The 26,786-nt window shown below is 48.7% G+C and overlaps 1 protein-coding gene across 8 annotated transcripts in view; it reads right to left on the reverse strand.

Annotated features, from left to right (window-relative positions):
- Positions 1-26,786, reverse strand: part of EHMT1 (euchromatic histone lysine methyltransferase 1) — a 108,660-nt gene that overhangs the window by 15,432 nt on the left and 66,442 nt on the right. For 7 of the 8 annotated variants that reach the window (XM_066580428.1, XM_066580427.1, XM_066580432.1 and 4 more), the window contains exons 4-17: positions 26,180-26,351; positions 25,898-26,034; positions 24,915-25,097; positions 22,367-22,450; positions 21,401-21,521; positions 19,262-19,363; positions 16,460-16,605; positions 14,929-15,072; positions 12,956-13,185; positions 10,676-10,840; positions 10,477-10,583; positions 3,222-3,328; positions 2,102-2,224; positions 862-963 (exon numbers count right to left, since the gene is read on the reverse strand). In XM_066580428.1, the coding sequence (XP_066436525.1) occupies positions 862-963; positions 2,102-2,224; positions 3,222-3,328; positions 10,477-10,583; positions 10,676-10,840; positions 12,956-13,185; positions 14,929-15,072; positions 16,460-16,605; positions 19,262-19,363; positions 21,401-21,521; positions 22,367-22,450; positions 24,915-25,097; positions 25,898-26,034; positions 26,180-26,351 (1,923 nt within the window). The remainder of the gene's footprint in view (positions 1-861; positions 964-2,101; positions 2,225-3,221; positions 3,329-10,476; positions 10,584-10,675; positions 10,841-12,955; positions 13,186-14,928; positions 15,073-16,459; positions 16,606-19,261; positions 19,364-21,400; positions 21,522-22,366; positions 22,451-24,914; positions 25,098-25,897; positions 26,035-26,179; positions 26,352-26,786) is intronic. The other variant, XM_066580426.1, reaches the window with a different exon arrangement.

A 26,786-nucleotide genomic window follows, 5' to 3' on the forward strand; every position in this document is an offset into this window, starting at 1 on the left:
CATTCATAGATGGACCACCTGTTCACACAGGCCGCCATTCATAGATGGACTACCTGTTCACGCAGGCCGCCATTCATAGATGGACTACCTGTTCACACAGGCCGCCATTCATAGATGGACTACCTGTTCACGCAGGCCGCCATTCATAGATGGACTACCTGTTCACACAGGCCGCCATTCATAGATGGACTACCTGTTCACACAGGCCGCCATTCATAGATGGACTACCTGTTCACACAGGCCGCCATTCATAGATGGACTACCTGTTCACACAGGCCGCCATTCATAGATGGACTACCTGTTCACACAGGCCAACACTTGCTTGGTTTTTAGGGCAGTTAAAAACCAAGCAAGAAGTGAGCAATCCTTAAGTCACTTGCCCTGTTGGGTCACATGTTTACATGGATGACAGTAGCCATAAATGCTCCTTTGATTGATTACTCAGGTGAATATTGACCCGTGTAAAAGTACCTTTTGGTGTATGGACAGCTTTGCAGTACAGGCCATATTGATCTGTCCTATGGACCAACAATGCAAACAGTATATACAACCACTGAATGTATTAACAGATTGAGGCAAGGATACCTGGGGAATATAACAACATCTCAGATATGCTAATTAGACAAAAAGTGGGTGGAGGACCTATTGTCGCACTGGGGGTGTGATTTGAACTGCCTCTGCAGGTAATCACTTGAAGAATGGGAAGCATGTCATTGTGCTGTACAATTGATTGCAAGATAATTACAAGAAGACAAAGAAGGTAAAAGACAAAACTAAAAAAACAAACAGCAGGCGGCCTCACAGGAGCCGCGAACTCATTAATGGTGGAGTCATCCGCTTATTTATGTCCTGCGGAGTTACCTGGCAGTTGACATCCATTTGATCACTGGTGAGCAGGTGCTTCACCACATCATAGTGACCTTTCTTTGCGGCCAAATGCAAACAGGTGGAGCCTTCAGCGTCCTAAAACCAGGCATCAAAATACAGAAACGAAGAATTAGAGGCCACCGATAATTAGAGGGGTTGCAGCGTTAGCCAGGCTCTTATGATTGTGGTCTAAAACGGGCAATGAAGCGGCATAAGGGCACAATATGGTAACAAGTCACTATTCAATATACTATACTAGGAAGTGTTGCATCAATTATGGTGGCGAACAGCTAAGAATAGATGAAGGTTGGAGGCGTTGCTAAGTGTCCCCGGACTTTGTAAAGGCCCATTTTCACGCAAAGACAAATTTTCAAACAATTGAAAGATTGACAGTTTTAGCGATCGTTTTGCATAAAGTGTTAATGGACACCAATGTCTATTAGCACTGTATTAGCTTCGTTTGTGTGTAAAAGGGCCTCCGGGAGCTGCCTGCAGAGCACAGCATGTGGTCTGAGCTCTGCACACAGCTCCATTATTCTCACAGTATAAGAGGGGCCTGGACGCCTTCTAATCAGTGACATGTTATAGTCACTGATTACTTCAGAAGGGTCCTCAGGATTTATTCAGATTGCCAGACTGGAGTTGGAAAAGAATGTTTTTTCCCCTGAAATGAGGAAAATTGGCTTCTACCTCATGGAGGTTTTTGCCTTCCTCTGGGGGTAAATAGGCTAAACTGGATGGATATATATATATTTTTTTTTTCAGCCTTAAGGCCCTTTTACATACAAAGTTAATTTTTCAAACGACTAGAAGATTGAAAGATTTAGCGATCTTTTTGCATGAAGTGTTAATGGCCATTAACACTTTAGATTTCATTTGCATGTAAAGGGGCCTCTAGGAGCTGTTTGCAGAGCCCAGCGTGTGATTAATCACACGTCCCAGCTGTGCACACAGTTGCATTGTTCTCATCATGGCTGCCTGCCTCACAATGTTATCTGCCTGCTCCCCGCAGAGATAACAGCCTGCAGTCTACTGAGAGATCAATGTGTTTGCTTTATCTCCGGTAGCTAAACCATGGATTTTTAGTTCACCTTAAAATCATAGTTGAAATGAAAAGTGCATGATGCCCGCATTTACATGTAACAATTATTGTTCATTTTCGGTCTTTTGATGAATTTTGAGCGATAATCGTTACGTGTAAATAGGCATTTACACACTATGTTACAATGTTCACCTTGGGGTCCAACAATGCTCCGGCCTTTACAAGATACTTCACAGTCTCCAGGTGATTGTTCTCAGAAGTATCCATCAATGGAGTTCGCTGATCCTCGGAGCAATTGTCCAAGTTCGCGCCAGCCTGCAAGAGTGTCAATAAAATGTCTTTATTTAAAGGAGATTTTCCAGTATCCAAAAACATGATCCCTCCACACTCAAATCGCAGTACAACTGCTACACAGTCGCCAAATTGAACAGCGCTTTCACAATCCTTATGGACTTAACAGTGATGCTTTAAAATAGGTTTTCCAGGCTTGAACTACTGATGACCTATCCTCACGACAGGTCATCCACAGCCGATCAGTGGGGATCCGCTGCCATCCTGAACTCTGGCCAATCAGCTGATCGCAGGATCGTATATACTGCTGGAAACAGACAGCTCTGTACAAACTGTTGTGGCCCAGGACAGTACTGCACACAAAGTTCCCATTCAAGTGACTGGAAACCGCAACTGCAATACCATCATGGGCTACCGCAGTGTATACGGAGCTGTGTGCTTTCAGCAACACCTCTGGCTCAGTACACTAGTGGTTGACACCTCTGGCTCAAGCAGTTGACCCTTAATGATCAACTATTGATGGTCTATCCCAGATGATAGGTCATTAATAGTTCAGGCCTGGAACCCCCCTTTAAAGTGAATTTCCACCTTTCTTCATTCTGTTGGTTTTAGGTCCAGAATTGTGTGCAGATACATTTCTTCATCTTTATAACAGGTTAGGGCTTCACTTTTCTGATTCAAAGCTCCATTTCATTCCGCCAGAGTTAAAAGATAGCATTCTGGCAGTGGCAACCAGTAGGGGGAGCTCACTGCATACTGTGCTATTATTGCATTTAATGTATACACAGTATGCAGTAAACTCCCCCTAGTGGTGACTGCAGGCAGCCAACATCATATCTTCACTCATCACAGTGGCTCTAGACCTCGGAGTTCGCACAACTGTAAAGATATTTTAAACCTATGTAAGATTTTTTTTTTTAAACTGACGGGCGCAGAGTCACTAGAAATCATGGTGTAAGGGTATATAACAATCTAGAAAGTGGCGCAGTCCTTAGAATAAAGATGGCGACGCAACGCTTACCTGAACAAGCAAGTGGCAGATATCGGTGTGTCCCATCTCTGCTGCAGCGTGTAAGGGGGTCCTCTTACCGTGCTGCTCCATCTTGAAGTTGGGATCGATCCCATCCACTTAAAAATGAAAAATATAGATAATGAGGAGACGTTCAGAAAAAACACAAGTTTCACCTCAACCACAATAACCTCCGTATCCTGTCCTGAAAGCTGCAAACAGAACAATCCTTAACCCTTTCCAATCCACTGTCTGACGGCTGAAGACATTCTGATTGAAGGCTATACAGCTTCAATGTCGGAAGACGTCCGTCAGGGTATTCTTACTGTAGATTACTGGCCGCTCTGCTGTTGGGGGCCTCTCCAGCATGTCCCATACCGCAGTACTGGCTCTAGCCAGCAGATGGCGCCATTCTATAATGGCAGAAAGAGGAAGCCCCCTAGGAAACCATGAATCCAAAATTGGATTGCAAAGGGTTAAAGCTAGCCTCTGGTTTCTGGACCAGATTCTGCTCTGGGACAGGAGGGGGAGAGGCGTACATTACCAACAGTAGCTCTTCTCTGCCACCCATCTGATATGCCAATTCCAGGCCCTGTTTTCATCCACTGCGCACGGTTCTCTGGTTGGCCAGTGCTGATCATGTGACAAGCTCTGGCCAATCAGAGAGCAGGTATAATGCATTGCTAGTTAACATTACTAATACACTGTGGGGATTAAGTAGTCTGAAGAGTGTGCTGGCCTTCTTGGACAGTGGAAAGAGGAGTCTGGAACCAGCAGATCAGATGGATGGCAGAAAAGAACTGTCGCAGGTAATGGGCTCCCTTCTTTCCGGTCCTGGTACAGAGGTCTGTTCCAAAACTAGAGGGTTGTTTTAAGAGCTACTCTCTGAGCTTATCGCAAATTCACACCTTTTAACTCCAGGGATTTTAGGTCCTAAATATCTACCAAGATTAATTCCCGAATATATCTGTATAGTTAGAGCTCCAAATTCCCCGCAGAAGCAGCATTAAGCGGGAACACGCTGGCTGCCTGCAGCAACTACCAGACTGAGCTCAGCGGCTTACAGTATATTGTTATAGAGCACATTGAACTCAATAATAAACCCGTATGCAGTGAGCTCCCCCTAGTGGTGGCTGCAGGCAGAAAGCAAGTTATCTTTTAAAGGAAACTGGTCAGCCCTTCTGAGGATTTAAAACCCGCCTACAACAACAGAACACTGAAGTACTGCAGCTTCCGAAATCTGTTTGGTTAGGGTTCCTGTAGAATGTATACCATGAGAAGTAGTGTTTTAAAATTTCCCGTGCTGCAGGCTATTAGATGCCAACTGGTCAGGTAGGACCATCTCTACTACCCTGAGTTTGTCCCAGTCCTTGTGATGTGGATGACATAGGAAACGTCATGCAGAGAGCGACTGGTACATGATCACAGACTGGTACATGATCACAGACTGGTACATGCACAGACCCTTTTGCCCTTTTTTGGGCACTCATCTGTGCATGCAACAGTCAGCAATTAACTGACGCATGTGCAAGATTTCGACCGCCCTGTGGATGACGAGGGGAATGTTTATTAGACAAACTCTGTGCAGCAGACGCGGTCCGGCATGCCCACTGAACTGGTCAGCATCCATTAGCATGCGGAGGTGGAAAACCTAAAATGCTACTTCTCCAGGTCTGTTTTCTACAGAATCCATAACCAAGTAGGTTTTGGAAGCAGCTCTACTTCAGTATTTTGGAAATGCTGACAGGTTCCCTTTTGGAAATGCTGACAGGTTCCCTTTTGGAGCTGTTTCAGAAAAGCAGACACTATAAAGATATACTAAAACGTAGCCTAGACATTCGCTGCTAATGGTGAGGGATGTAGGGGGGGCGAAATTTTTGGCAAGGAGGGAGGAGAGCGGACCAATAAGTTCTTGGCTCATGTAGCATGCTGGGATATGTAGTACAAGATGCAAATGAGTCAATTATTTTAGAAAGGATCGCGGATGAGGACATCCAACACTTTCTAAGCGGCAGCGCTGTAAGCGGCTCGTGCCCTTGTTTTCCGCTCCTTAGAAGTGGAGGTTTAGGTTAAGGATTCTCTTCCAGTTAATGTGCGCAGAGCTTCCGCCCGTCCCTGCGGCACATCACCCCCAACAGGTTTACGCACACGCAAGTTTAGAGAAATTATGCATGGCCACAAATCACCCAAATAGTGCCAGGAATAGGAGGGCACGGTGATAAAGGAGTCTGTTCCCCAGCTGGGTTGTTGGGTCAGCCCCTGGCGCTGTTCAAAAGTAAATTCTCCGGCACATCTGAAATTCTCTTTTATTTTTCTGCTGCAGCTACAGAGACCTCATTAGCAGGCGCAGAATACTGCATACATCAGCACATCCCTGTGTACTCGCCGGCCTAGAATAGGCAGCAGCCCACGTTTGTATGATATCTGCAGCTCTGGGAATTCAGAACTTATTTTATCCAGGAGGAGGCTGGCAGAGCAACAAACCTTTCACGATTCCCTGCTAGAGTGGGGATACAAACATCTAGTCACAATCTGAAGACACATTAGTAAGGTCATACGGAGGCGGCTTCATGGGCTCAATGGTTATTAGTTTAGTAAAAGCTTATGCAGACCTCACTGTGCTACCACATTCACCCTTGCTACAAGTCTAATATTACTGCCTGCGTCCAACCAAGTCCGGTCCTGCGTATAGACAGGACCATTCATTGCAAGTTAGAAAATGCTGAGGCTATAGGAGATTTAACAAAAAGGTCTCAGTTCAGAAGCAGCGCCACTCTTGTCCATGTCTGGTATTGCAGGTTAACCTTACACACTTAAAGGGAAAGCAGCCAGCAGGTTTGGCCTTGTAAGGCCGGTGACAGACGGCATATTTCAACCACATAACACAGCGAGGATCCCAACTGGTACCCTGACATGAACTGCGATTCCGATGATGCTCGTATTTCGGATCAGGATACCTGCAGTCAGGCTGGGACATTCATCTGTATTACAGATCCATAAATGTGGCCGAAATGCGCTCATCTGTCACTGGTCCAGACCATCATCCATGCTATGGGTCAGGATATTAGCATTCAATACAAGTAATTATTATGCCCTAATTAGTCCAGAATACATTTTGCAATTATTGGTTTAAAAATCCTGCAGCAAATGCTAATTAGAGCTGAACGGCCCGGTGGGCGTCCCCCAGACTGTGCCAGCCACTCCAAAGTATTCTCTGTAACCCAGCCTCTCGCCCACTGACTGAGGTGAATGACGTCCCCTTCGCCATCCACAGGCCAGTGAAGATGTTGATATCCTGAACGTCAGAGCCGATGAGTGTCTACAAAAGGGCTAAAGTAACGGCGCATGTGCCACTCTGACGTCCAGGACATCGCCATAGATGGCACAGGGGTCATCATCCACATCAAAGAGTGAGAGGCTGGGTTACAGGGAAGACTTTGGGGCGGCTGGCTAGGAAGGCCTGGGGGGGGGGGGGGAAGGAAAAATTGAGAAAAGTTTTTTTTTCTTCATTTTTTTCTTTTTTCAAAAGAAATTTTTTTCCTGAAAAATTGAAAAAAACAGAAGTGTGAAGAATATGTTTTTTTTTACCAATGATAAATACTGTACTATGACCTGGTATTTAAGCTTTTTCCCAATTTTTCCTTTCTTCTTTCAGGCTTTCCCATCTCTACGGCTGGCACAGTCATAAGCTGGCGGATGGCTGTGTGCTGTTCATGGCGCACGTGACGACTCGCCAATCCCAGGCTTCAGCAGTGGTTCTTCCATGGACACCGAAGCCTGTGATCGTACGGCACGTGACCACCCACTACTTCTACCGGATTTCGAGATGTGGCTACCACAGCCGCTGGAGTGAGAGCTTATTTTTTTCTTTATTTTACACCATTTTAACTATATATATTTTTTTCTTTTTTTAAAGTCCTGGAAAATCACTTTAATTACAAAAGATACGTGGGACTAATTGGGCCATAAAAGATATTTGTTTTGAACACTAATTTCCTGATAATTTACAAAGGTGAAAACTGGTGAAAGGCTACCGTAAAATAAAAACGGAGCTGCCATGCTGGTCACAGTACAAGGACAGGACTGGCACAGATTCTAAGGACAAAAAAGGAAATATATTTTTTTCTTAATTAAAGGGGTTGTCTGAGAAAGGTTTCCCCAAAAGGTCCCCGAGTGTGTAAACATAATATAAAGCTCATCGAGTTGATACCTCTCCCTGTTCCTCCTCTACAGACGGCTCCGGTTTCCCTGCTGACATTTTTACAGTCTGCAGTCAGCCTGACCCGTCTGCAAATAAGCTGCTGTAGCCAATGTCAGTGCTCAGCTGACTGCAGCCTGTAAACCATCAACACAGCAGAGACAGAGCCGGCGGCAGGGGATGAGCGGGAGGGGCAGGGCGAGGCGGCAGGGGATGAGCGGGAGGGGCAGGGCGAGGCGGCAGGGGATGAGCGGGAGGGGCAGGGCGCGGAGGGCAGGGGATGAGCGGGAGGGGCAGGGCGCGGAGGGCAGGGGATGAGCTGGAAGGCAGGGCGCGGAGGGCAGGGGATGAGCGGGAAGGCAGGGCGCAGAAGGCAGGGGATGAGCGGGAGGACAGGGCGCGGAGGGCAGGGGATGAGCGGGAAGGCAGGGCGCGGAGGGCAGGGGATGAGCGGGAAGGCATGGCGCGGAGGGCAGGGGATGAGCGGGAAGGCAGGGCGCGGAGGGCAGGGGATGAGCGGGAAGGCGGGGCGCGGAGGGCAGGGGATGAGCGGGAAGGCAGGGCGCGGAGGGCAGGGGATGAGCGGTAAGGCAGGGCAAGGAGGGCAGGGGATGAGCGGGAAGGCAGGGCGCGGAGGGCAGGGGATGAGCGGGAAGGCAGGGCGCGGAGGGCAGGGGATGAGCGGGAAGGCAGGGCGCGGAGGGCAGGGGATGAGCGGGAAGGCAGGGCGCGGAGGGCAGGGCGCGGAGGGCAGGGGATGAGCGGGAAGGCAGGGCGCGGAGGGCAGGGGATGAGCGGGAAGGCAGGGCGCGGAGGGCAGGGGATGAGCGGGAAGGCAGGGCGCGGAGGGCAGGGGATGAGCGGGAAGGCGGGGCGCGGAGGGCAGGGGATGAGCGGGAAGGCAGGGCGCGGAGGGCAGGGGATGAGCGGTAAGGCAGGGCGCGGAGGGCAGGGGATGAGCGGGAGGGGCAGGGCGCGGAGGGCAGGGGATGAGCTGGAAGGCAGGGCGCGGAGGGCAGGGGATGAGCGGGAAGGCAGGGCGCAGAAGGCAGGGGATGAGCGGGAGGACAGGGCGCGGAGGGCAGGGGATGAGCGGGAAGGCAGGGCGCGGAGGGCAGGGGATGAGCGGGAAGGCAGGGCGCGGAGGGCAGGGGATGAGCGGGAAGGCAGGGCGCGGAGGGCAGGGGATGAGCGGGAAGGCAGGGCGCGGAGGGCAGGGGATGAGCGGGAAGGCAGGGCGCGGAGGGCAGGGGATGAGCAGGAAGGCAGGGCGCGGAGGGCAGGGGATGAGCGGGAAGGCGGGGCGCGGAGGGCAGGGGATGAGCGGGAAGGCAGGGCGCGGAGGGCAGGGGATGAGCGGTAAGGCAGGGCAAGGAGGGCAGGGGATGAGCGGGAAGGCGGGGCGCGGAGGGCAGGGGATGAGCGGGAAGGCAGGGCGCGGAGGGCAGGGGATGAGCAGGAAGGCAGGGCGCGGAGGGCAGGGGATGAGCGGGAAGGCGGGGCGCGGAGGGCAGGGGATGAGCGGGAAGGCGGGGCGCGGAGGGCAGGGGATGAGCGGGAAGGCAGGGCGCGGAGGGCAGGGGATGAGCGGTAAGGCAGGGCAAGGAGGGCAGGGGATGAGCGGGAAGGCAGGGCACGGAGGGCAGGGGATGAGCGGGAAGGCAGGGCGCGGAGGGCAGGGGATGAGCGGGAAGGCAGGGCGCGGAGGGCAGGGGATGAGCGGGAAGGCAGGGCGCGGAGGGCAGGGGATGAGCGGGAAGGCAGGGCGCGGAGGGCAGGGGATGAGCGGGAAGGCAGGGCGCGGAGGGCAGGGGATGAGCGGGAAGGCAGGGCGCGGAGGGCAGAGGATGAGCGGGAAGGCAGGGCGCGGAGGGCAGGGGATGAGCGGGAAGGCAGGGCGCGGAGGGCAGGGGATGAGCGGGAAGGCAGGGCGCGGAGGGCAGGGGATGAGCGGGAAGGCAGGGCGCGGAGGGCAGGGGATGAGCGGGAAGGCAGGGCGCGGAGGGCAGGGGATGAGCGGGAAGGCAGGGCGCGGAGGGCAGGGGATGAGCGGGAAGGCAGGGCGCGGAGGGCAGGGGATGAGCGGGAAGGCAGGGCGCGGAGGGCAGGGGATGAGCGGGAAGGCAGGGCGCGGAGGGCAGGGGATGAGCGGGAAGGCAGGGCGCGGAGGGCAGGGGATGAGCGAGAGGGCAGGGCACGGCGGCAGGGGATAAGAGAAAGGGCAGGGCGCGGCGGCAGGGGATGAGCGAAAGGGCAGGGCGCGGCGGCAGAGGATGAGCGAAAGGGCAGGGCGCGGCGGCAGGGGATGAGCGAAAGGGCAGGGCGCGGCGGCAGGGGATGAGCGAAAGGGCAGGGTGCGGCGGCAGGGGATGAGCGGGAAGGCAGGGCGCGGCGGCAGGGGATGAGCGGGAAGGCAGGGCGCGGCGGCAGGGGATGAGCGGGAAGGCAGGGCGCGGCGGCAGGGGATGAGCTTTTTATTGGGTTTACACACTGGAAGACCACTTTTTTCTCAGACAACCTTTTTAAATTCTTGACATATTTTGAGGGGGTTCTGCAGATAACCTACAGCTGTCTTCAACCGCCCATACTAATAAGACAGCTGTAGGTTAAACACTATTGTATCTCCCTCCAACTATTTATAGCCAAATACGTGTTTATTGCAATTGGGAAAGGGAGAGAAGCAGCCGCCGGACAGTTTGGGCAGTGCCTTATCTTTCTGCAGAATAATATCTGTCATCAGAGGGGAAAATTGGGAGACAACAATACATATTAATGAAACAGCCAGCATTTGCTGATAATCTAACGTATACAAGCAGTATTAGTCTTATTGTCAGCAGGGTCCACAAAAATATCCACCGCCTATAAAATAAAAATAGAGGGTTTCCAGGAAAGAGAGCTGCGTATTCCAAAAACTGTGCCACTCTTGTCGATGGGTTGTGTTCAGCGTTACAGGTAACTGCATGACTGCCAATATCGGACATCTATGGACACGGGAGAAAAGCAGACCCCTCCGCATTTCCACTATTTGGAAAAGTTTTACTAGTCCGGTATAACACGGTATGAACTCACCAAGCATCATCAGCACTTTCTGCAGCTCGCCTTGTCTTGCAGAGAAATACAGCTGTTTGGGATGGAATCGAAGTTTCTTAGGTCTAGAAAGAGAGGAGACATTGTCTCTATGACAAGTCAAAAGAATATAGATTTAAATGTGATTGTAATGAGCATCAGCACAGAAATGTAAGTACGAACACAACAGAACTTGGCTCACTTTTCTGAGTCCAGTGCAAGTAAAGCGCTCTCCAGAGTCTCCTTCACAGGTCCCTGAGACAAGACAGGAGATTTCCCTAAGCCATGCGCTTCTGAGACTTCGCAGGACTGAGGAGCCGGCACGTCTGTCTTTGAGTCATCTGCTGCTTTCTGGGCTGTGAAATCACTACAGAGAAAACACAAGGAGACAATACATCAGTGACGGTCGCTGACTAATCAACAACACAATACTGCTTGGGTCGTCAAGCCTCGGGACCTGCAAGGAATGTTCTGTCACAATGAGAAATATCACCAATCCAGCAATTGTGAGACCCGAACCCAGAAACGTGCCAAAGAAACATAAACCCCCCCAGTGTAATATCCCGTTTAGACAGGACGACAAATGTCTAAATGACTGCACGAGCGCGGACGTCACCGCTAAGGTCGTTATCCGCTTGTGTTGACCGTTTCGACAGGCAGCATTCCTCGCTGCAGGCTTCTATGTGAATCGCTGAGTGGAGCATCTGCACCGAGCGAGAATCCGGCGATCCAGCCGAGCTATTTATGCTGACTGAAAGTCAGCAATAACAAGAAGTGAACCAATAGTAAGCGATTCTATTTGCATTTACACGGGGCGATTATTGCTCAATTTCGTTTGTTTGAACTCATTTTGAGTGATAATCAGTCCATTTACACGAAATGAGAATTGGCCTGCTGTAATGAGCACCAATCAACAAACTATGTTGAATAGCACTCATCCACTGCCAATTACACATGGCAGACAATGGACTTTATAGGGCTGATCAGTACGATCATTCATCCCCGTACAGCTGGTCGGCTGTGCATTTCTCCGTTCACACGGGAAGATGTACAGAATGATCTGCTCATTTGCTGGCTGTTCCTTTGCACATTTACACAAGCCAATTATTGGGAAAAGAACATTTGTGTCAGATAATCTGTCCACATAAATGCAACTTAAACATGAGGCATGATGAGCTTTACCATACATGCACAACTTGTAGCTTAGGGGTCTACTAGTAATTGTTAGGAAATTATAATACCAGTGTTTCTGGTGGCGCAATGTACCACACAGCTCTGCTGCATGGTACATGCACACACACAGCTCTACTACATACTACATCCATCCTGATCTCCAGACATCTCACACACAGCCCTGATACACCCATCCTGATCCCCACACGACACACAGTTCTGCTACAGCCATCCTGATCCCCACACATGACACACACCTCTGCTATAGCCATCCTGATCCCCACACATCTCACACAGCCCTGCTACACCCATCCTGATCCCCACACGACACACAGTTCTGCTACAGCCATCCTGATCCCCACACGACACACAGTTCTGCTACAGCCATCCTGATCCCCACACATGACACACACCTCTGCTATAGCCATCCTGATCCCCACACATCTCACACAGCCCTGCTACATCCATCCTGATCCCCACACGACACACACCTCTGCTATAGCCATCCTGATCCCCACACATGACACACAGCCCTGCTACATCCATCCTGATCCCCACACATGACACACAGCCCTGCTACATCCATCCTGATCCCAACACATGACACACAGCCCTGCTACATCCATCCTGATCCCCACACATGACACACAGCCCTGCTACATCCATCCTGATCCCCACTCATGACACACAGCCCTGCTACATCCATCCTGATCCCCACTCATGACACATAGCCCTGCTACATCCATCCTGATCCCCACACATGACACACACCTCTGCTATACCCATCCTGATCCCCACACATCACACACAGCCCTGCTACATCCATCCTGATCCCCAAACATCACACACACACAGCTGTGCTACATCCATCCTGATCCACACATATCACACACAGCTCTGCTACATCCATTATGATCCCCAAAAACAAAACAAAAAAATCAAAAAATCGATGCTATGGACAGTATTTGCTGCAGATCTGCGGTGCGGATGCTAACCGCGGATTCCGCAATGCAAATCCATTCGTGTGCAGCTGGCCTTTTCATTCAGTTTCACACAATCCAGCGATAGACTGAATGATAATCGTTCCATATAAATATTGATTTAAGCAATACTCATGTAAGGTTTTATTTCCTTTGTAGTGGGCATTATGTAAAGTTTAATTTCCATGAAAAATGAGTTTTGTGCTAAAGGTGTTGAACAGCTCTGGTTCCCTAAAGGTACAGACATAACAGCAAGGGCATTTCCTAGAAAGCCGTGTGAGGTTGGAAGCAGCGACAGGAATACAGAATAGCCCTGAGACGGGAATCACCTCTCTGTTGTAGTGTCTGCTTGACCTTCGGTTGGGACATCTTCTGTAGGAGCATCTGCCGCAGTACACATAGTAGACGTGGTATCTGCTTTTGCGATGGTGACCTCCTTAGCCTTGGAAATCTCTTCCCCGCAGTGTGGACAGTAGCTGGCATTGTTGACTTGAGTAGCGCAGAGCTTATGAAATCTGTGAGAGATGCTGGTTTCAGGTTGGCACTCCATGAATGTGCCCTGAAAAGATTTCAAAATGCAAAATCAATTACAAGCGGGTTACAATAATCAGCAGTCACTACATACCTTAAAATTCGCTCAAAAGCCATCTTTTGAGCTATAATCGTTGCGTCTAAATGAGCCCATCTTTCACTTTTGTGCCGAACGATGAATTTCAGTTCGGGATGAAATCCATCGTTCGTCAGAACAGCTTATAAGAAGGACCGCATGCTGTGTTCTGCCCGGGGAGCACTCAGTTCATTGTCTCAGATGTCAGCCCCGTGGCAGAACAGAGGGAATTTATTCAGAGAACAGCGGGTAGTCTGTTCTCTGAATACAGCTTCCGGCGGCTCACACACTGCTAATTGATACTAATAAGCTATAGCACAGAGTAGTAGTTTATGCAAAATGATCGCTCAAAAGCCATCTTTGGAGCGCTCATCTTTGAGTGTAAATGCACCTTTCCCAACAGGAGTCCCCTTACAGAATCTCAGCAAGGTTCCTACTACATAACTACAGGTAAGCACCAAAAATCCCAATACGCTGGGAGGTAAATGCATTTTCAATATTTTGCTGTTGAAGTTGCCATTTAAAGAGAGCCGAAAAAAGATCCGTGACAACAGTGGAGAGGGTACAGGGGGTTAATGAGTGGATGTCTATGGAGGAGTTGGTCGTAGAGGAGAGGGATGGTTGGGAGAAGTTTATAGGCACTTGGGAGTCCCTGGATGCACTTCCAAAAAGAAGATTGATTGATAATTCGCAGACTGCAGTCTGGGATCGGTTGCTCCTTTTTATAGGTCAATAGACCCGTTGGTTCCCAGCTTTTTATTGTGGGTGTGCGCTTTTTTATATTGTGTCACTTTCCTTTCCTATATTGTTTATTGGCACAGTAGCAGCACCCCACCTTATTCATGGTGGTGCCCACTCCCCCCTCTTTTTGGTTATTACTCTCCGCAGTGTTGCACAAGAACATCCCACGAGGTTGGCAGTAGAATTCTGGCCCTGGCAAATCTAGCAACATCCTCTATAGGGTGCCAGGCCTCGTTGGAAGTTGCTCAGATCGCAGGGTTTTCCCATCTAATGTGGATTCACACTGAAACTGATCTACAGAAAACTACAGGGATAATTTCAATACAGATAAGCTCCCATTATGAGAGGGTCGGTGTCAGTAATTAAGGGGCCATTCAGTGCACATAGTAGACAGCACCAGAGGAAAGGCACAATACAGGCTTCTAAGAGTCTCCAGCATTGTTCTTGATGCGGTACGTATATGAAATGAATGAAGAGGACGGCTGTTGCTCTTTGACTCTTGATGCTTGGGGTACAGAAAGCCTTCTATTGAATAGATCTAGCTCAGTGTTAAGACCGCAAAGGACTCCAATAGCTTGAGTAGCTTAGGGGACAGGAAGAGCGAGCAAGAGGGGGTGAGAGGAAAAAAAAAAGATAAGTGTGCCATTTCACTGAACTACATGGTTCCTAGAGTTCAGGCCCCAACGGACTATACTTTCCTATACAGCAAGAAGGGGGGGGGGGGAAAGCCCCACTCTTGGCACACACTGGGTGCATAGGAGCCTATGGATACTGTATGTCAAAAGGTATATGTTGAGGAATATTCTGGATGAACACCCTTGACATATAGAAAACATAAATGTGAATACGGGCCAATATGGATGAATGTACAAGGTGAATATTTGGGATCCACCACATCAGGAAAGGTCATCTAAACCGGCAGACACAGATGTGGCTTTTTATAGTGTGACTTACGGCTGTGCAGAAGTATCCACATCCAGGACAGCATTGGTGCTTCACCATCTTGCCCCTATGGTCCTCACACAATACCAGATGCCGCACTTTATTAGATGGTCTCATCAGCTCATACTTGATAACCTCACTCGTACACCGGCTCAGCTGGAACGAAGAGCAAACACAGGACAGTAAGCCGCTTCCTATGAATATCCAAGACTTTTACCCTTTTTACAGCAGACTTATAAAGCCAATGTAATACCTGACATTTACTAGAGAATCAGAAGCAACTGCCCGTCCCCGTGTGCCCAGAAGTCATCATACAGCATGGCAAGTCTACATACTACTCCACACGGGTAACACTGCTGGACTAGACGAGCTTACACCAACCCCTCTAGACACATGGCAAAATCAGGACAGGGTGCATGTCAAAGAGTTGCATGTTGTCCCGATTGCAGTCACAGGGTCAACACAAGAATCTTGGACCCCTTTTAATACACTTGTATTGAACGATCAGGTCCCAAAGCAGAGATGATAGCCGTTTTCATTCATTCACACGCACACTTATACATGGCGAGCCCAGGAGATCAGGGCTGTGGGACCGAACGCCAACATATACCATACACACATCGAAAACAGTAGGTCGGTGGAATTACTGGTTTTAAAGTTAGGTTGTATTCACAGGGGCCATTTTCCAGCACAAGTTCTGTCCGATTCCAAGATGGACAGGAAAACCAAGCGTTCATTTAACCCTTTGCGATCCAATTTTGGAATCAGGGTTTCCTAGGGAGTTTTCTCTTTTTTGCCATTATACAATGGCACAACCTGCTGGCTAGAGCCAGTACTGCGGTATGGGACATGCCAGAGAGGGCTCCAACAAGAGAGCAGCCAGCAATATACAGTAAGAATACCCTGCTGGACGTCTTCCGACATCGGAGCTGCACAGGCGTCAGTCAGAGTGTCTTCAGACGTCAGACAGTAACAGATCACAATTGCCTGTCATGTGGTTTTGCATGCAATTTTCATACAAGTGCGATTTTAAAGTAATCGGCGCTCCTCTGTGCTTTCACGCAGGAGTGATCATCGCTAGGTGAATGGAGGCGAAGCGGGCCAGAGATCGCTCCGGCTATCCGCCTCCATTCCTAGATTGACGACTGCCTGTTTACATGGGCCTATCGTTGTTTGGCTTCTTTATGCCTGCAGAAACTGAACGGTGAGCAATAAGCAAACATATTATCGTTCAGTCGCTACAAGCATTTACACTGAATGATAATTGTTCAGATTCCCGTGATCCAGTAAGAATCTGAGCGGTTATCAGTCCGTATAAAAGGGGCCAAAAAGAGCTTTAGATTCCGATTCTGATTCATGATCCAAGATGCCGTGGCGACCAGCACCAGTGATGTCATCACTGACATCACACCATTGCGCCAGAATCTAACTGCTGAAGTGGTGAAGACCAGTGGAGCTCATCAGCAGAATTTCAAAAAGTACCATAAAGTTCATCATTTTCCCCACACATGGGAGCTTCAGGGGAATCCCAAGAACTCATTACCTCTTGGTCTGTGCTATCGATAGCCATGCAGCGATCTCCAGCTGTAGCGGTCACTTCGTCCTCTTTGGGAGTTTCCATTCGGCAGCTACATAGAGGGATTCCTTGAAGACCGTCAACCTCCATCGTTTCGGATCCATTAGAAAGACCTATAAGCAAGATGAAAACGAGACATACTGGATTTTTCGCATCCCACAGCGCTCTCCTCACAGACTTTAATTTTTGCAGATCCACGTCGGATTTTCCCAATGTGAATCTGTCACGATATTCCACAGCAGAAATCCAAGGCCGAGCCTCGAAATTCTGTGGTGGATTTGCATGTAGATCTGCACAGAATTCCATCCCCATTTAATGGAGCAAATCCACATGTGGCCATCCGGCACAATTGCTGCATCTAGAATTAATATGCCCATTCTTTTTTTCCATGCCATGGATTTTACAATCTGCGCTGTAGTTTTCTATTGAATTCAATGGGACGTAAAATTGTGGATTCCGATACAAAATCAGTGCTGAAATCCATGTTAATAAAACAGTTTAAATGCGGCTTTAGGATTACAGAGGTTTGCCCAATTTATGCATCATCATGGCGGTGATGGGGAAGGTCCCACACTCAGGACCTCCCTCTATAAGCCAAAACAAGAGCCACTGGGATCTGCCGCTCGGGACCTGAGCTGATTGTCAGTGCTGATACACATAGGCGTACAGAGCAGAGGCTGCTGCTCCGACCCATGTAGTGGCCAATGCTTGTAACTGCAGGTGCAGCTCCTATTGATTTTAATCAAAAATCTTATTTTCTGGGATTTCTCTGAAAAATGCTGTTAACTATATCTGAAGGGTACTACAACACAAACCATTGGAGCTCCTAAGACGAGATCAGATGATAGTGAGCTGGGGCTTGACAACTAGACTTTGCACCCCATTATCTAAAGCTGAGCAGAGCATCCCATTTTAATTAGGATATAGCTCCTATGATAGTACTACAGCTTCTAGCATAGGAGACTTTCTCTACATCACAGCTACTCACATATGTCCTGTTCCCACAATCCCAAAGTCTCCGGGTGGGCTTCAATCTATCTAACCCTACTACCCGTGCCATCTAGCTTTGACGGGATAATCCTTATAGAAAAGTTTATAGCAAAACATTCTTGGAAGAGTAATAAAGGGTATTGGGCAAACAATATTGTATAATCCTATTTTGGGCACAATTAAGTCTCCAGGGTTCCAAACTAAGTGCATGTTTAGGATCCAAAATTACTCGAAATTATAGCAGCTGAAGCCGTTTTTTAGCAATAGACATCTGAAATTAATTGGTCCTTTTTTTCAGCCTGTGAGAGGTTACGTCCGTCTTCGGGCCCTTTTACATGGGACGTCCAGTTGGTCGTAGATGCCCGACAGCTTGTCCCAGCAATGATAGTTACTGTAGCTTTACACAGAACGATCATCACTGAGTGAATGAAGACGGAGAGAGCCGGAACAATTCCCACCCCCATTCACAGTAAACAGGCAGTCGCTCGTAGATATACGACAACCTGTTTACAAGGGCTGATTGTCGTTCAGCTTTTATGCATGCAGAAACTGAACGATGAATGATAATTCGTTTGCTTATCGCTCATTCAGTCTGTGCATGCATTTACTACACTGAATGATAATTGTTCAGATTCTCGTTGCATTGCGGGAATCTGAAGGATTAATCAGCCCATGTAAAAGGGCCCTTATTGAGCCGTTTGTACATACATTCTTCACTGAATAGAGATCATTTCAATGCACACTTCACACTGAGATCCCCGGGAGGGTGTGAGGAGTCCAAATTAACAAGATTCTCCAAAGATGTCTGGAGAAGCATCTCATATGAGAAGTGCTGCACGAACAGCAGTGAATCGTGACAGAAAGAAATCATTCAGCCAATTACGGTAATTTATCCTGTACATTAGAGTCGGCCACTAGAGGGCATCACAGGAGATTGCAATGAAGCGCACAAAGGAGGTGAACAAAATGACATGCTGGAAACAGGCATAATGATGAGTGAATGCCAAAGCCTGGGGGGAGCTCCTGCTGGGATGCAGGCGGCGGACCCAAAAATTATCAAACTCCCTCCCCAGAGCATAATGTGGCTGATACAGTCAGGCTGCAGAACAGTGGAGGGGAAAGGATAAAGATCATATCACCTGTGTAGTAGTGTTTTGGCCCATTTACACGTAACGATTATTGCTCAAATTTCATTCAAGCGAACGAACTTGAGCGCTAATCACTCAGTGTCAATGCGGGGGGAAAAAAAATCACTCACTAGTCGTTCAGTTTGTTAAGCTGACTTTTCAGTCAGCTTAAGACACATCGTTGGCTCGCTAGCTTCTTGTTTCGTGTCAACGCTCCCTCCTCAGTGCTTCACATAGGGCTGAGCGAGAAGCGAATGAAAACCCTGCGATCCAGCGGCAAGTCTTCCTGCGTAAATGCTCTGCACTAGCGCTGATTACCTTAGCGGTGAGGTCAGCGCTCGTGCTGTCGTTCAAACGACTGACAGCCCATGTAAAAGGGCCATTAAAGACGCTCACCAATAAATTTAAGTGGGCAGAGACAGTAATAACTTATTGCTAAGATAAGGAATCGCTGTCTGATGGGCAAGGGTTCGAATGCTGCAAATACAACCAACCTCAAAACTGCTCCGTTGGCTTTTAACAAGAACATCGCACTGCACCCCAGGAGCAGTCATAATATTTGCTATATGTCCACGGGTACAAGAGGGCATAGATATAGACCACCAGCAAATACATCCTCTATTCACCAGGTGAAGTTGTCCTGAACGCTCACCTTTAGGCTGGGGAGACAAGATCTCTTTAACTCGTAGGTCCAGAGAGTCAAGCGACACTTCTGTGTACTCTGTGCTGGTGTCCTGACCGTCACCTTCTCCACCTACAAAACAGAAAAATGGGATTGACATCAAGTCTGAAAGCGGACCTGTGCATGCCCGAATCTTAAGAATGGACTGTAAGCTGAAGTCACCTTGTGATGTTACTTTGTGCACTCATGGCTTGAATAGCATGAAAACCAAACCTGTACGTCCGGGGTGCTGGCTTCTGACTTTACAGTGTAATTCACTATCTTTGTTACTTGATGATCTAGAGGTTGGGAGGGGCTCAACGCTGTTGTTGCATAAAACCCATCCTTGTCAATCCTTGGTTGCAGTTGTGCCATCAGGATGGTAAACCAGCATCCCAGTAGATATTAATATTATGAGGCCAGTGCCATTGTTAAATATTCACCGGCAATAGCCAGCACTGGTATTTTAAGGATATGTCCAGCAGAAATGCTGCAGTATTTCCACATCAAAAACCCTGTCAAAGTCCCCACAATTGGTGTGGATTTGGACTCCACATCAGCTGCGTATATGTAGCGGCGTTCAGCCTGCGCTGCGCTCCTCTCACCTGCCAATACTCCACGCTGCTGTACCCAGAGCACACACCGGCAACTACTACTGAGCGTCATAGTTCCTGTGATGCAGAAGTGGCACACGATATGCACATCACATGAATTTGCTAGCGGTGGCACTAATTAGCAGTTGCCCATGTGCGCTACACAGGCCACACATGGTTGTACACAAAAAAAGCAGTTACCATAAATTCTTACTTTGTTGATCGCACACCCAGTATGCAAATGTATGGTCTGGAGTTAGAGAGGCAGCGCCATCCATCATCCCTCCCAGTCAGAGGGAAACTCAACCTCTCCTCTGGCTTGCAGGATCCCCGTGTATTGACGTCAAAGTTGATAGCGCTAAAATCTTGTAAACGTGCAGTGCGCCCCTCCGGTCATGTCTTGTAGCACATGCGCACTGTGCTTGTGAAGTTGAGGGGTGCACGGCACGATCGCGAGATTTTAGTGCTACTAGAGCGGACATCAATAAACAGGGCAACGAGCGAGGACGAGAGGCAAGGTTTCTGCCATGACATGACAACGGTGGGATGATGACACCGCCTCTGACTTGGGACGGCGCATTTGCATACTGAGTGTGCAAAAAAATTAAGAATTTCTGGTAACATTAAACAGCTAATTCTGTGTACAACCATGTGTGGTCATGCTCCATTAGGCCTCCTGCACACGGGCAGGTCGGACCCCGCATGCGGAATTCCCGCAGCGGAGTTCGACCCGGTGCCCAGCCGGTGACCCCTGTGTACCTGCGCAGCGTCTGCTGCGAGCACTGCGGATGTGCCTGCCGGCACTCCATCGCGCATGCGCAGTAGCTGCTGGCGCTGTAGGGTGACGCGTATCCAGCGATACTTCTGCAGTGCTTACTGCGGAAGTGCCGCGGGACGTACACCTTCCATTGACTTCAACGGAAGCTGGCTGTGCGTAACCCGCACAAAATCACAGCACGATGCTATTTGTTCTCCACGAGCGGAAAATCGCAATTGATTTCCACTCGTGGAGATGAAATGGTGTTTTGCCATTAAATGCTATCGGCAGTATATGGGACGCCCGCCACGGACTCCGCAATGCAAATACGCCCGTGTGCAGGAGGCCTTACGCTGCCTGTGATGGATTTTAAATGATTTTTCTGCTGACAGGTTCCCTTTAATAAAACATGACCGCTCAGTGTTGCATGGAGAGACTGGTGGTGCTACTGATTGATTTTAAAGCTTTAAATACAGTCCAAAAGGAACATGCCGAGTTCCATGCAATCCTGCAGCCTAAGATCAATCAGTAGCCTTACACAAAAAATTTTTAAAAAAATCAGCACTGTCAGAAGAGTTTAGCCTGGTGCGAATTCTGCAGACACGCTTTTGCCCCCATGCCATCAGCCTTGAGGCAAGTACCCAGAGTCATATCTGAAAAGTTAGTTGACGGAGATGGACTTCCTAATAACTACATGGGGCTGTCGAAAACCAGGTCCAAAGCAACTAGTCTGTCTTAGATGGATAAGTATGCCAGTTCCATTCATGAAATGTTCATTACCTAGAAGTGGGTTAGGGTTTGTTCCGCTTTGCCCTTTCCGCTTGTTTTTTTTCATCCATGGACTATCAGCATGGCCTTTTTGTTTTTTCTGGTTCTTCCTTTGTAAACTGGACTCTGAGCTCTACAATCACAGAGGCATCAGTATGAGTGGCAGAAACGTTAAAGCATAGACATAACATTATGGACGATAAACCCTTAGTGAGCGGCAGCATTAGAATACACCCATCCCTCCCCCAAATCAGCTTTCTGTAGTAAGGAAACCCCATTCCCTTGGGGCAGCACCAACACATGCAGGAACATTTATGCATTGTGTTGTTAGTGGCCCCCTTAATGTATTCTTCCAGACGCCTCACATTCACGATGCCAACTGCTTTATACAATGCAAGACAACTTTGATATCTGCAATGAACTTTGCCTATTGCATACATTGGACACATAATACAATTATTTTCGACCCACTTCAGCTCCTCGTTCATTACTGCTCAGCAGGGCTTCTCTTCCACCGATAAATCAAATCAAGCACATTCAGCTCGTTAATGTCTACATAATGCAATATATTGAATGCAATTCCCTTAAAGGTGTATTCCCATCTCCGCTTTTCATAGCCAACATGAGAAACTGCTGCCATGACTACCGCCAGAGCCTATGGAAAGAGTGGAGTGATTAGCGCCACGCTGTTTTGGTTGCTTTCATTGAAGTGAATGGGAGCTACGGAAACAATAGCGCAATGCGTTACGCCGTGTCGGTAGGTCATATTCACTTCAATGAGAGCTTAGGAAACAGAGTGGTACTAAGCGCTCGGCTCTTTCTGATAGGTGGTCGGAAAAGAGGGGCCTGGGTTTTCCATCTTGACCATGAAAAGCCAAGATGGGAATATCCCTTTAAGTAGGGGCTGTTGGTAAATCAGAATGTTATCATACGTGATGTGTTTCTATAGACACACATATACAGATTTATAGGACTTACTAAATCGGATTCATCATCCTCGTCTTCCTCTTGTGACTCCATAGACTCGGCCTCCTCCTCTCCTTCAGATTCCATATCATCCACCTGCGTCACAGATACATTTTATCACATAATGGCAATAACTATATACATAAAAAGTGACCTGATCGCCACACATTAGACTCCAATAAATATTGTAATGGAGCTCCATAAGCCAACGCACATAAATCTCCATCACAAATCACATTATGAAGGTATTTTCCTCTGTAATTATTGCAAAACCCAAGGTTCATTCATATGGAACCATAAAGGACCGGTGTGCCATCGTACAGGCTTCGTGCTTACAGATTTGCAGTGTATATGAGCTACAAGCTAAAAAATATCATCAAGAGAATATATAGGATTCACTCCAGCCTGTGCATGCAAGCGATGCAAACAGTAGAAGTGCCGTATGCTGCACAACACTTCACAAAAAATGACATTAGAATAGTACTTTTATACACTTTGTCAAGAAAAATCAACCACTTTTTAAGGAGTTGGCCCTAAAGGTGGTTCCCCCCCTTGGCCTATAATAGGCTCTCGGAGGCTCCTTGTGTGCAGTGACCTCTTCTTCCGCTTGTGTAGAGCTTGTTGACCACTAGATGCCTCTACGACGCAGAGAAGAGACGTCACCCCGTTACCAGAGTCTGAGAGGGGCGCATTATTGGGATGGGAGAAGCTGGATGGTCGTATCGATGAATTGTCCCCCACCGGCCATTCTGACCAGACTGTTAGGAGGTGTTGGGACTAGTGGATGTGTGAGGGGCACACAAGGTGACCGGGCTCAGGACGCCCCCTACAGACCACCAGTAGAAAGCAGCGTCTGACCAGACTGTTAGGGGGTGTTGGGACCAGTGGATGTGTGAGGGCACACAAGGTGACCGGGCTTAGGACCCCCAAAAGACCACCAGTAGAGAGGAGCGTCTGACCAGACTGTTAGGGGGTGTTGGGACCAGTGGATGTGTGAGGGCACACAAGGTGACCAGGCTTAGGATGCCCCCTACAGACCACCGGTAGAGAGGAGCGTCTGACCAGACTGTTAGGAGGTGTTGGGACCAGTGGATGGAGGCACACAAGGTGACCGAGCTCACGATGCCGCCTACAGACCACCAGTAGAGACGATCACCTGATAGGTACCAGCAAATCTAACTGTAGCTGTTGTCCGCCATCCAGAGACAGGGGGAGCCATCGTTACACCCGTGTCTGTCGGAACCATTTCCAGGCGCTTGTCTGACCCACATTTGTTCTCGCGGTGCCAATTACATTTACTGTTGCCTGTGTTTGCAGTGGCACTGTGAATGATGAAACTAGACGCTATGGAGTTTAATTTGGGTCCTGACGACGGCCATGTGCCTGTCTGGAGACTCGGGGTGAGCACCTCAATCCTGCCTTTGCTGTGGAGCGGCACACTGCCCCCTGCTGGTTTGATGGTCTGGGTGGCCATCACATACGACAGTTGGTCAGCCCTAGTAGTGGTACGAGGGACAATGACAGCTCAGCGATATGTTCAGGACATCCTGCAGCCACATGTGTTCCTCTCATGGCGGCTTCAAAGAGGCATTTTCCAGCAAGATAATGCTTGGCAGCACACACAAGGGGTCAGAGGAATGTCCCCACAACACTGTCAAACTTCCATGGGACCATCTGGGTACTAGAGCCTTCATGCTCGCCCGTATCACATCTTGTATCCAAGCTAGAGGCGGTACCACTGGGTACTAGAGCCTCCATGCTTGCCCATATCCCATCGTGTATCCAAGCTAGAGGTGGTACAACAGGGTACTAGAGCCTCCATGCCTGCCCGTATCACATCTTGTATCCAAGCTAGAGGCGGTATAACAGGGTACTAGAGCCCCCAAAGCTCGCCTCTATTACATCTTGTATCCAAGCTAGAGGCGGCCCAACAGGGTACTAGAGCCTCCATGAGAATATAGGGCTTTCTTCCTCAGTGTAATTACATATAGAATGCAGTACCTACATTGCACCTGCGGGTGTCACTGTTGCGATTACAGTCTATAGAAAGCAATTACTGATGCACAGACCTCTGAGCCACCAGTAGCATTTGATCCAGTGACAGAAGGCAGCTAACAATTTAGATTATCACTTTACAGAACAAAGGACGGAGCCAAAACAGGTGATGACTTAAACCCCGTTTACATGGAACATTTAACGTTCAGGCAAAACGATAATTGTACCAGTTTAAACACGAGCCAACGACTACCGAGAAACGCGTGCTTCTCGTTTTTTTTTTTAGTTTCGGCTTGGCATAAAAATCAGCACTTATCGTGCCGTTTAAACTCCGCTCGCGCCCCGTTTCCCATAGGAATGTGAAACACTGAAGGATAAATGTCCCAGGACTGTACGATTCAAATGTGCTGCCCGAGCGCAGACAAGTTGGTCTCCAGCTCGTCCCGACGGCCAAACGAGAATCGTGAGTTCCTCAGCCCTTGTAAGAGGACCATTAGTCTAACAGTCTACATTCTTCCTGCAGCACGCACTATTAAGTGAGTTCTCCCACGAGAGGCAGTAATACCTTCTTCAGGCTGTCCGCCTCTGCTGTGACATCTTTGGAAGCACCGTCCTCCTCTTGGTTTTCTGAAATGCTTGGTTCTCCGCTGGGATAGTCCTCTTCCTCCAGATCCTCGGAGTATTCTTCTTCTGAATCCATGTCTACATTTTCTCCATTCATGTGAGGAGCCTCACAATCCTTGTCGCTCTACGATGGGAACAATAATCACAATGAAACGACTACTTATGGGAAGCAGGAGCAGCAAGACTGATAGGAATACTTTGATATATTGTTAGTGATTTGGTTTGCTAGAGACTTTAATAAGAGACAGGGGCGTAGAGGACCTTGATTTTTTAGTACATATGCGGTGCGGATGGGGGTGGCAGCCAATCATAATGGCATCTAGGGAACCAGAACAGCAGTCCTTCAACTCTGGGGAGCTGCATAATCCCCAAAGAGCAAACTAGTGCACCACACTCCCCACGACGGAGACGACGAGTTCCCTCTTGGCACAGTTGGGTAGCTGAGATGGTTCATGGAGACTTACTAACTTCTGGTCCGGAAAGCACTATGGAAAAGCAAGAGGGAGTCCAAGAACCGTTAAGTGGTAAGGGTCCATTTACGTGGCTTGATAAGAGCCAGATGGTGAGCTCTAATCGGCACTTAAAGGGGACTTCACACAGGCCGATTCAGACTTGTATGGGGGATGAACTATTGCTCATGTGATAGTTTGTCCGCCATATGCTTTAATTACCATTGGCAGTAAACCCGCATTCACACGGGGAGATGTGCTGTGACAATGAGGTTTTTTTTTTCCAGCAGCGCAAATGAGCTGATCAGCTGGCAAGCAAGCTCTTGCCCACCGATCGGCTGATCGCTGCCCTATTTACATGGGGCAATGAGTGAGTGAGTGAATGAATGTAGTCATGCATGGTCACTCACAATCACTGGCCACATAAAAGGGCATAATGAGTGGCTGCTCCTCGTAGAAGAACCTGTGACCTCACCTTGGGACTGGAAGAGGAATGTGTCATGTTCTTGAACATCTCCAGGACCGTTCTCTGCTTCAATACTTTGGTCTTCTTTTTCGGTATCAGACTGTATGTTCCCATCCGTCGCTTCTTCTTCCGAGACGCCGCAGCAGCTAAACCGCGACAAGAGATAGAGTCATGCGTTATATAAACTGGTGGGTCAATAAGCATCATGAAGGCATATTGGACAGATATGGGACATGAGATTACAAGCAAGCAATGAAGAGTCCAAGAGCGCCTCACGCATGGTCTACTTACCTGACTGAGGCTTCGCCGACGAGACACAGCTCTGACCCTGAGGTAGAAGCTCTTGCGTTGTGCTGGACTGATGTACGGGCAACTGTTTGCCACTCTCCAAACCGTTTTTGGCAGCAGAATCTTCCATGTTTTCCATTTGCTCCGACGACTCGCTGGAATCCTTATGTACAGGCTTGGGGAGAGAAAGGAAGCCATGGTTATTGCAAGCCGTATCTGCAGCACTTTGCATATTGGGCAGGTTAGAGTAACGCGGAAAATAATAACACAACGGTGTCACTTGGAGCAACCGAGGAGATGGCAGCATGTCTAATAGCTTTGGGTAACACTGCGGTTATCCTAAAAGCACTTGGGCCACTCAGGTTTTTGGACGTTCTTGTAAAGACAGACAGTAAGGAGTACTTCATTCCCCGCACTCTGAACCTTGCTGACCTACAAAGTCATCTCCGTGTTCCTGACCCAACAGGCAGACGTCACTTCTAGTTCACAGACCCCAATGCAAAATACTCCCTTTGTAAAAGAAACAAAACCCCGTCCTGCAGTTCCATCTCAGGCAGATCTAGAAATGATGAGAGTTGTGGTGATTAGATAGACGGTCTTGTCACCCGAG

Source organism: Eleutherodactylus coqui, chromosome 10 (assembly GCF_035609145.1).
Source record: "Eleutherodactylus coqui strain aEleCoq1 chromosome 10, aEleCoq1.hap1, whole genome shotgun sequence".
NCBI lineage: Eukaryota > Metazoa > Chordata > Amphibia > Anura > Eleutherodactylidae > Eleutherodactylus > Eleutherodactylus coqui.